The sequence below is a fragment of the Gossypium hirsutum genome, chromosome D02 (genome assembly GCF_007990345.1).
Source record: "Gossypium hirsutum isolate 1008001.06 chromosome D02, Gossypium_hirsutum_v2.1, whole genome shotgun sequence".
Classification (NCBI taxonomy): Eukaryota; Viridiplantae; Streptophyta; class Magnoliopsida; order Malvales; family Malvaceae; genus Gossypium; species Gossypium hirsutum.
Genome location: NC_053438.1, coordinates 60,133,329 through 60,143,969, shown reverse-complemented (window position 1 = coordinate 60,143,969; position 10,641 = coordinate 60,133,329). Strand labels below are relative to the sequence as shown.

Genomic DNA, 10,641 nt, shown 5'->3' with positions numbered 1-10,641 from the left:
AATTGAAGCGAGGGAAATGCACCAATTTAGTTATTTGCCGAGTTAGCTAATCTGGAGCCAACTGAAGATCCTACTCCATTAGGTGAAGAACATAAAGTCCAAGATCCGTTTACGGTGGTTTTGATATCGTACGTTGATAGCCAACTGAAGATCCCACCCCCTATAATGTGCATAATGTACGCTCGAATGGTGCACATCACCTCTCGCTCAATGGCAGTAATGAGTAAATGCTCGAAATTGGTCTTTAGCCATGAGAACCTCAAACCCATAAATTTTGACTCAGTATCACCGGGCGAGACTCTTAGTAGGTTATAGCAAAGGGCGGTTGACTTAGAAGTCATACTTATGTCCGTTACCGCACTCCCGTTGATTGGGATCTCGAGTTTAATGCAACATCCTCCAGAGTGATGGTGCACTCTCAACATAACAAATGAAAAGTGTGAGTCTCTGGGTGCCACCGCTCAACCAAAATAGATGTTAATTCGTACCGCAAATCAAACTTTCAAATCAATGCCGTTGATCCGAATCCAACTGACTCCAAGTATGATATTGGTCATTTATCTGACTGATATCCTAAACCATTCACACGACCCCTCAATGTGTGGTACGAACCCTAACACTATTAAATTACAAAAATAGTTAATATAACCTAATTTAATTTTGTAAATGACGTGGAACTTTTTATAAGGGGGCCTATGAGTAACAAATAACAATTTTATTACTATCTCATTAACTGTTTTTGATATGTGATCATTATCGTTAATCAAAAAACTCATTTAGATATCTGTAATTTAAAAAATATGAGTTTAATTAGTTTGTTGCAAAAAACATATTTTGGTAATTAATTTGTATTTGAACCTTTTTATCCCACTGATAGAGAAATATTCTTAAAATACAGAAATGTGACACCCTAACACAAAGTTGTGAATAACACATTTCGATAATTAATGGGTGAGGTGACCCATTTTAAATAATTAGAAAATCACCTAAATATAATACAATAAATATAGTACAATAATACCATTACAAAAATACTAAACAGTTTTGTCTACATCACATTTTTTTCTATACTATTGCATTATATAATAAACTTATTTATATTGGTTCAATAATTAACAAAATAAAAATATCTCATAAATTTCAACTCAATCATCACATCTTTTACCTACATAAAAAAATTATGTTAAAACTATCAAAACAAAATAAACCTAATTAGACTATATGTTGTTATCTACATCCAATAATAAACAAAAAAAAAACCATGCCCATCAAAAATATAACAAAAACATATCTGTACATTTTCTTTCAAACAACTTCATTTCTTACAAAAATAGTGCCTTACAAAAATAATTAAAAAAATCAAAATTTCAATAAATCAAAAAAATTTGTCAAATAATTCAAAAACCAAAAAAAATAACATTTAGAACCTATAAATCACAATAAACACTAAGCTAAACAAATAATTTATAAATACTAAAAAATTACCTTTTTCTATTTTTTTGTTAAAACCCTAAACAAAATCCTCTTTAGATGTTTTTAGCCCTTTTTTAGACCCTAAACAAAACCCTCTAATCTTTTTTTTTAATTTTAAACAAAACCCCCTAATTCTTTTTTTAGACCCTAATCAAAACCCTTTTATCTTTTTTAATTCAAACCCTAAATTCTAACAAAATAATTTTTCAGACCCTAAATCCCTAACAAAATCCTTTTCTTTTCGGTTCTCCTTTCTTTCTCTTCTATCTTCTCATTCTTTTCTTCTCTATTCCACTAATCTTCTATTTTTCTTTCTTTTTTTCTTTCTTCTCTTCTGAATCTTTTTTTTTCTTTTTTTCACTTTGGAGGACCATGGTTATAAGGTCCCCCAACCCAAAAATTCACGAGACTCTTAAGGGTCTCGTCCCTTCACCACGCATCAACCGTAGGGGAGTCAAGGTTGACACTGATGCTACCTGTTAGTAGGGCTTCACCAGTGCTGCTTGACACGCAACCTTCACCATATTTTGTCAGTTTTCCTTTTTTTTCTTTTCCATTTTGTATTTGTTTTGTATTTGTATTCAAGTTTTGTAGTCAGGTTTTTTTGGTGCCACCTATCAACAAGGTTGCACCTATTAAAAATTGTTTTTTTAACTGATTACTGATGATTGTCAGAAAATAGGGGTGGTGTTGCCTATACACCACCCTCCACCACCCCAAATGCCCCATTCCCGTAATAAATCGGGGTGGGTTACCATTTTGGAAAATTTTAATTTTTTATATTATTTTTGTGAAAAAGCCTTTAATTCATTATTCAATTTTCCAAACAAATTTTATATACCAAAACTATAAGCAAAATAATATTATCATGAAAAAGAATTGTATGAAACAATGACGCCATATCATCTGTACTCCTTTTTCATTAGTTTAATGTAACATCCGCATTTTCATCTTGAAAAAAATCAAATCCAAACGAAAGTCTTGAAATTCAAGATGAAATTGTTGATATGACTAGAGGTGTTCAAATAGTTAACCATTCGATTAACCGAATCGAACTAATATTAACCGAATTAACCAAACTTTTTAATCCTTTAACCGTTAACTAAACCGAAATTTTTTCAAAAAAAATTAATCGAACTGAGATATTTCGGTTAATTCGGTCAGTTAACTGAATTAATCGAAATTTATATTTTTTTGTTAAAACGAGTATAAAACATATCAAAACAAAATAAATTGATAATGTTCATTTGACTGAAATATCCGAATTAACCGAATTAAAATACATATAATTTATATTATTAATTATTAAGTTTGGTTAATTCGGTTGATTACCCGATTTTAAACCAAATTAACCAATAACCGAACTTCTAAAAAACCATTAACCGACCTCCATTCAAATTAGATCAATTAATCGACCGATTAACCGAATTAGATCGTTTGGTCGGATAATTCGATTTTAACTAAAATTTAAACACCCCTAGATAACATTAAACTATTGGAAAGAGATAATATTCTTGTTTTGTACAATCATTTCTCATATTATCAAGCACACATTAGCCTCTCAACATGTTTATCTCCAAAAAGAAGTTTGCGTATAATTAGTGACTAAAATTTGTCACACATGAAAATATAACATATTATATATAAATTTTAATTTTAAAAATAATATTTCATATATAAATTTTACATTTTGAAATTTTTAATATTTTAAAAAGGTGAATAGATTTTTTTTTCTAATAATTAGAAGTTAATGATTAATAATGGGTAGTTTAGTTTGTGAGAAAAAATGAATAGTTTTAATTAACAACATTTTTTAAGTAATTAGGTTAAGAGTAATTAATATAATTTATTTAGTTTATAAAATATTTAAATGATATAAATAATTATATATAATTGAAAGAAATAGTGATCATATATATGGGTAAACTACTAAAATAGTCACTTTTGTTTGCTTCAGGTTACATTTTAGTTATTTATGTTTCAAATGTTAAGTTTTAACCACTTACGTTATCGTGTTGTAATATTTTAGTCACTGAGTCGTTAATTTTCATTAACGGTATAAAGATAAGCTGACGTGGCATGTTGAATTATCATTTCAAACAAAAATTTTAGGTTAAATTATACAATTGATCCCTATTTTTTTTCATTTTAAGCAGTTTAATTTTTTTCTTTTATATTCTTTTAATTTTTTTTTCTTTATTTTCCATTCTCTTATGCTTCTTCCTCTACTTTCCTCCCTTCTCCATTTCTTTTAACAAAGTTTTTCTATATTTTTCATTTGTTAAAACTAGTCCCTATACTTTTATTTTTTTTGAACAATTTAAATTTTTGTTCTTTTTTTTCCTTTTTTTTTCTTCCCTTTTATTTTTCTCTCTTCTCATATTCTTCACTGTAAAAACATAATCTTTACCCACCAAATAAACCAAGTCATTGTTTCTTTCACATTATTCCTAAATTGAATTTCACTCAAAACCAAATATCAATCATTCTTAATCAAATCTCAATTTGAATATAACCTAATTTCTAAACTAAAATTGGATCTAACTAATCAATACAAAAAACATATCCTTAATCAAATCTAAACATAAATTGAATTCTTTATATTCAAAGTAATATTTTTCTATTTCCGAATTTTTACGGAATCATATGAATTATTTCATTCCTTTTATTTTATTTTCTGACGAATAAAATTAAGCAAACGAAAAAATTGATTTAAACCTTCTTGAATATTCGCAAGCAAGCTTGATTGGAAGTTGAGCATGGATGAACTGAAGAGAGAAAGAGAGCATGGAACCAAATCGGTTTGGGTAAAGTTGAGGGTAAGTTTTGTATGGTGGTCATTTTAGTTATTGAGAGTGTAGAGCTTGTTTGAAGAATTCGTGAAAGAACATAATTTTGAGAGGGCGAGAATGTTGTAGGTAAGATAAATAAGGTGGTCGTGGGGGTTGGTTAGGAGGTTGAAGGAACAGGCTCAGAAAACTTTGTTGAGGGTGGACTGGCATAAGTCACGATTAGGGAGGTTTTTGAGTGAGGCGAGCTTGTGGACTAAGTCATTGAGAGATATTCAAATTGGTTCGCTAAAGCGGTGATGGATGATGAGGGTTTGTAATTGTGGGGTGAGAATATGCGAAGCAAGTTTTATTTTGGTTTAAGCTTTCGCATTTTCTTTTACCATAAACATAAAAAAAAAGTTTTAACAAATGAAAACCATAGAAAAAACTACGTCAAAAGAAATTGAGAAGGGAGGAAAACAAAAGGAGAACTAGAATAGAATGGAAAATAAAGGGAAAAAAAAAAGAAAGTTACAAGAACATAAAAGAAAAATTTTAAATTATTCAAAATAAAAAAATATAAGGACCAGTTGTATAATTTAACCTAAAATTTTTATATGAAATGATGATTTAACATGCCACGTCAACTTACTATTACACCGTTAAAGACAATTAACAACTCAGTGACTAAAATGTTACAACATGATAACATAGTTGACTAAAACGTAACATTTCAAACACAAATGATTAAAATGTAACCTAAAGTAAACAAAAGTGACTATTTTAATGGTTTACCTATAAGTATACATAAACTAACTTAATTTTTAACTCCGTCATCCATCCTTCCATTTTTCTTACAACATATGTTCATAATATATTATATCATTATAAATTAAACCTGATTAAAGTTGAACTTTTGGTATAAAAGTCAACAAAAATTTGATGTTTAATAAATTGCAATTTTTTATTGAGAACATTTTTATATTAATTAATAATGAGAAAGCATGTTTACAGTAATTATATTGATTGTATATTATGTGGAAGTATGTATACATTGATTATACAAGGAGAGAAACTAAAATGGGGATATTAACAAAATATCCATTTAATTTCGACAAACTTTTTTTAAAAAAATTCTAGACTCCTTAAAGAATTAATTGTATTTATCAATTTCATCCCGGAAGTGGGGAATACGAGGCAAATTTTAATAGAAAAGTCGGATTTATTTGGTTGAAAGGCGAGCAGTTTGCGGAAATGGAATTTGACTTTATGCGTTACATCACATGTCCTGTGGGTATCCCCCGTCTTGGTGCTGACAACCTTAGTGCTTAAATGCTTCCCTCGTGCACGTTCTTTCTTTCTTTCAGTTAAAGTTCCATTCTTTTTGTCTTTCTTCATTACCCATCCGGTCATTCCTTTACCACATCCAAAACCCACCAACAACTTGCATTTCTTCTTCTGACAACTTCTCTACAATGAAGGTCCATTCTTTTTTTTCACATCAATATCATACAATCAAGCTCTTAGTGTATTTTTTTTTTAATTTGATGTTTTTTACTTATGCAGGCGTTGCTGATTGGATTATGGTCAGTTTGGGTGTCTGGGGTTCTCCTTATTGCTCTATCTCTTTATGCTACGCAGAGGTTGCCACTCTCCAAGAATCGTATTTTCAGCCATATAAGTTTTAGCGACCTTGACACTCCCAAAATTACTATTTTCACAGCTCCAGCGCCGTTTACAGGTTCCTCACGGACTAAACAGAGTCTAGCTATTCGGTCATGGCTTGCTTTGTCTCCACAAATCTCAGTCATTCTCTTTAGTCAACACCATTCTGCTGCTTCTTTTGCCAAATCTTTTGGTTCCCGGGCTTTGGTTGAATCCGATATTGATTTCACGTAAGGAATTAATTTATCTTCTTTGTAGGAATCTTTATATCCTTATTCATTGACTGGTATAGAGACTGATTGGAAAATATCACTCAACTTCTTTAGAGTTATTTTAGCGGTGACTTTGTGGGCATTGATTAACATTCGGTTCACAACAATTTCAATAGGTTTTTTTGCTGTCTTTGGATGATATAGGTTTCTTGGGGTTCCTTTCTTTCATTCCATGGTGGCAAAATCACGGGCATTTAAATCTGACATATATGTTTTTATGGATACTGAAACTATTCTCCTGCCTGACTTTGTGTTGGCATTGAATTATGCTCATAATCTTGATGATGATTGGCTCCTTTTTGCTTCTCCACGAGATGTTCCAAATTTCCCATTCTATCTGGATGAGGATAGGAAACATTGGCTAAAAGATGGCCAAAGGATAAGAATTCAGGAGGTACGTATAGAATCCACATCGAAATTGGAGATCTAGTGGAAAAAACTTCATTTGACATCACTGTCCATTTCATCAGTTGCAGGATACTCTTGGCTCAAGTTGGCAGTGGAGTTGTTGTGACAGTAGAATGGTCATAGCATGGAACAATGGGGTGATGCCCTTACATCATGGGGTGCTTCCTCCTTTCCTGTATGGAAAGGGAGTTTACAACCATTGGCTAATCAACGAGGCTTTGTCTAGTGGATTAAGGTTCGTGTTTGATGCCAGTTGGACTATCTCAAACATTGCCCTGGGGGATTCAAGGCGTCAGTCTAACCGTTTGGTTAAGAGCTCCAATGTTTCAGATATTGAAAAGGGAAGTTGGGAATATGATTGCAATTCTCATCTTGCAGCAGTGTATGGATTATCATCTCTTCACGGATTTAATTATTCTGCTGTGATGAAACTTGTTAAATGTGATGGCCAATACCTTCTTATTAATGCTACAGAAGATTTCCTGCATACATATGCCTACAAAAAGAAGAGCTTATGGAAAAGACACATCCCAAATTGCTGGAGATCAAAGACAACTTTGGCTTGTGTTGTTAGAACTATAAAGACGTGGAACGAAACGTCAGGTTGCTCTCTGAAAGATGGATCGGTTCACACAAAAACATTAAAGCTTTCCTTTTCCTTAGAGTCACTTCTTGCTATCACTGCAGACGAGAATAAAACAGTTGTGCTCACGGTTGCTGGATATAGTTATAAGGACATGCTAATGAGTTGGGTCTGCAGATTGAGGCGCCTCAGAATCACGAACTTTTTGGTTTCTTCACTTGATTATGAGACCTATCAGTTCTCCGTAATGCAGGTATTTCCTCTTATTCTTCTATAGCTAATCTTACTTTTAATAACTATTTGTATTCTGTAAAAACAGATTTTGGAACTAAATCAGAAGTTATGACATGATTTATGTAGAATAAGTATAGCTGTTGCTAGAAAACTATTGCCTTTGCCTCTTCGTAAAATCTATTTTAGATTTTCTTCTGGCTAGGGATTGGCCTTATAGGATGATTTAAAGACCTTGTTTGTGGTAGTTTTCTTGTTTTCTCTCTTCTATAGTCACAGTGTTATTTTTTCTTTTTGGTCCCCAAAATATAAGATCTAATAGCATTAAATCCAAGCTCTGTAATGGTGATGATTTACTGTCATTGAAATCTTCTGGGAATTCTTTCTGAACATTCTCCGCCAAAACTTTCTGGGACCTTTTTCCGGCATGCATTTGAATGAAGGATTCTGTTTTTTTCTAGGGCCTGCCTGTTTTCAATGATCCATCAGCTCCAAGTAATATTAGCTTTAATGACTGCCACTTTGGAACGGAATGCTTTCAGCGAGTAACCAAGGTGAAATCCAGATTGGTTTTAAAGATACTGAAGCTAGGATACAATGTACTTTTGAGTGATGTGGATGTATACTGGTTTAAAAATCCTTTGCCATTGCTTTCCTCTTTTGGTCCTGCCACTCTTGCCGCTCAGTCTGATGAATACAACCAAACAAGTGAGTATTACCATAGCACTTAGCACTATTACTAGACTTAAGTGAATAACCAATTCTTTCCACAGTTCGGTAATATGAACTACTTTCTATTTCTAGTGTCCAGTTTATGAAGAAAATGGTTATTATCTATTTCTTTGAATTCAATACTAGATTGTATTTAGCATCCACATCAAAGGACTGTGAAAGCATAACATCAACAGTTGGTCTGAATGGAAAATGCATCCTAGGTTTTATCTTAGTATTGTTCCCTTGCAGGACCCATAAACTTACCTAGACGCTTGAACTCTGGCTTTTACTTTGCACATTCTGATGCCCCCACCATTTCTGCGATGGGAAAGGTAGTGAGGCATGCTGCAACTTCTGGCCTAACCGAGCAGCCAAGTTTCTATGACACGTTATGTGGTGAATGGGGTTCGACTCGCAAGGGTGATAATAGATGTGTGGAACCTGGGACAAATTTAACCGTTCATTTCTTGGACAGAAACCTTTTCCCGAATGGTGCATACTTAGGGCTATGGGAGAGAAAAAATGTGAAATCAGCCTGCAAGAAGCAGGGTTGCCTTGTTCTTCATAACAATTGGATTAGTGGAAGAGTAAAGAAGCTGGAGCGTCAGGTAATATCCGGCTTATGGGACTATGATATTACTACAAGGATGTGCTTGGTGTGATCTAAGAATTAGTTGGCTTGAAGTTTCGTAACCTAGTTGGGAAACTTTGGAATTCCTGAGGAATATAACAAAAGAAAATGCCATTTTTGCTTGTGTAATGCCTTGGTTTCATCAATATTTCTGTGGGAGAATATTGAACTAGAGAAGCCGGCCATAAAAATACAAACTGACATCCAGAGCAGGTAAGGCAGAAGAATACTCAACCTTAAAACAAAGAATGGTCCATTCAACAGAATATAATGCAACATCTGGATCAGGCGGCTTTTGATCCACAGCTATGCTGAAGAACTGTGCTACATTCTGTGGGTTGGTTAGGCATGGCAACCAGGATTCTGGAAGCAAGAAAGATGCGCAAGGATCTCCGATGTCAGTTGACTTCTCCCAATCAAGGGATATATCTGTGAGGATAGTTCATGCAGGTGGGCAAGAGGAACTATATCAAAATGTTGTTCCTGTATCCCATCTGATGAATAAATATCCAGGGATGTGTATTGCACGTCCGGAAGTTTTTACGAATCCTGATGAGTCCCTTTTATGGCCCGAAGATAGCCTGTTGCCTGGCCAAAAGTATTACATTATCCCATCCTCTACAGTGGAAAAACTGAAATATAGACACAGGAAGAAGCTTAACTTCAAACAAGCTGCTGAAGGTAGAGAAGATATGTCAGATGCAAGGATCACTTGGGATATATCTGGAGAAAACTTGGAGGAATCTGTTAATTCTGCACAAGAATTCTATGTTACCAAGCCTTCCAAGGTACCTAAAGTTCCAAAGGAGAGGGTGTCAAAACATTCACTGCGAAGGAGTAGAAGGGTAAAGAAGCCTTTTGTTCCTCCACTCCCAAGGACAGGATTGCAGCGGGAATCAGGTTGGGAACCCAGTTTAACTTCTATACAAGAACTTTCTCCATGACTCTCTTTTCTACCTCCCAAGTTTTTTCTTCTTTTTCCTCTGTTCTTGTTTGGTTATGCAATCATACCCAAAAGAGTGAATTGCTCAATATTAACTTGAATAAACTGAACCATTTTCATTTGTCATGTTGTGTTAGAGGGCCCTTTCGAGAAGCATGCTGATTCAATATTACTTATCCTTTGAGATATGCTTTTCATGCCATGATTACTACTTGATAAGGTTATTGGAAGACATTCTTTGCACCAGTTTGGTTCTGGCGGACTGAATGCTCTTTAAAATGCTCAATTGAATTCATGCCCAAGTAATTACATACTTTGTGCTCTGTCATGGATCTTGTGTTTACAATGAAATGGTAAGCATCAGAGTTAGCTCTACCAGCTTTCTTGCATAACTTTCCAAAAGAGTTCAAATGGTGAATATTTTAGCAAATACTATATGAACCCTTACCCGAGAGATCCAATTTGGACTCATCTTACCTGTGTTAATAATGCTTTGGCTCTTTCTAGTTCTCATACAACTAGCTTTGCTTGGCAGATGAGCTAATATCTTGCTGCAGCAACTACTTTGTTCTTCCCTTTGCTTAGACTTTTTTTTTTTAATTACTCTTGTTTGATACTGTTATGCACCTTGACGTAGGATCTAGTCACAGGTCTAGACGAAAAAGAATTCTTACTTCGACCTATGGTTATTCAAAAGGCAGATTCGTTCTTAATGAACCCCCTCTCAAAATAATGTTTATTTTTTATAGAATAATTGCTTATCTCCTTATTTCATATTGACAGCCTTTCAAAGAAAAGAGTCTTAATAGAATTCGTAACTTAGAGTTTATGAAGGAAATAAAAATTTAATATAATAGAGAAAATAAGGAAAACTAAAACTCTTAATAAAACCTGCTATAATAAATAAATAAATAAACTCAAATTCCTATTGCAATAAAAGCGTCCATATC

At 33.3% G+C, this 10,641-nt stretch overlaps 2 protein-coding genes across 5 annotated transcripts; both read left to right on the top strand.

Annotated features, from left to right (window-relative positions):
* Positions 1-5,561: 5,561 nt before the first annotated feature.
* LOC107909702 (beta-arabinofuranosyltransferase RAY1) lies at positions 5,562-9,877 on the top strand. Of its 4 annotated transcripts, none has more exons than XM_016837332.2 (7): positions 5,562-5,725; positions 5,811-5,887; positions 5,986-6,139; positions 6,326-6,575; positions 6,652-7,425; positions 7,865-8,111; positions 8,367-9,877. In XM_016837332.2, the coding sequence occupies exons 2-7, from the start codon at positions 5,875-5,877 to the stop codon at positions 8,777-8,779; spliced, it is 1,851 nt and encodes a 616-aa protein (XP_016692821.1). In that variant the 5' UTR covers positions 5,562-5,725; positions 5,811-5,874; the 3' UTR covers positions 8,780-9,877. The 4 variants fall into 4 exon arrangements, with proteins under 4 accessions (XP_016692821.1, XP_016692820.1, XP_016692819.1 ...); XM_016837331.2 differs by having other exon boundaries at positions 5,968-6,139; XM_016837330.2 differs by having other exon boundaries at positions 5,811-6,139.
* On the top strand, positions 9,057-9,877 carry LOC107909703 (uncharacterized). The gene has a single exon (XM_016837333.2). It carries the CDS (start codon positions 9,057-9,059, stop codon positions 9,690-9,692), a length of 636 nt encoding a protein of 211 aa, XP_016692822.1. The 3' UTR covers positions 9,693-9,877.
* Positions 9,878-10,641: the final 764 nt, after the last annotated feature.

What these genes read in the sequence shown, in the direction of transcription:
- LOC107909702 (XM_016837330.2), top strand. An exon ending in GAATCCGATATTGATTTCAC is followed by an intron (nt 6,140 to 6,325) that starts GTAAGGAATTAA and finishes TGGATGATATAG; the next exon opens with GTTTCTTGGGGTTCCTTTCT. An exon ending in TGATGAATACAACCAAACAA is followed by an intron (nt 8,112 to 8,366) that starts GTGAGTATTACC and finishes GTTCCCTTGCAG; the next exon opens with GACCCATAAACTTACCTAGA.
- LOC107909703 (XM_016837333.2), top strand. Translation starts at nt 9,057, where the DNA reads ATGCTGAAGAACTGTGCTACATTCTGTGGGTTGGTTAGGCATGGCAAC.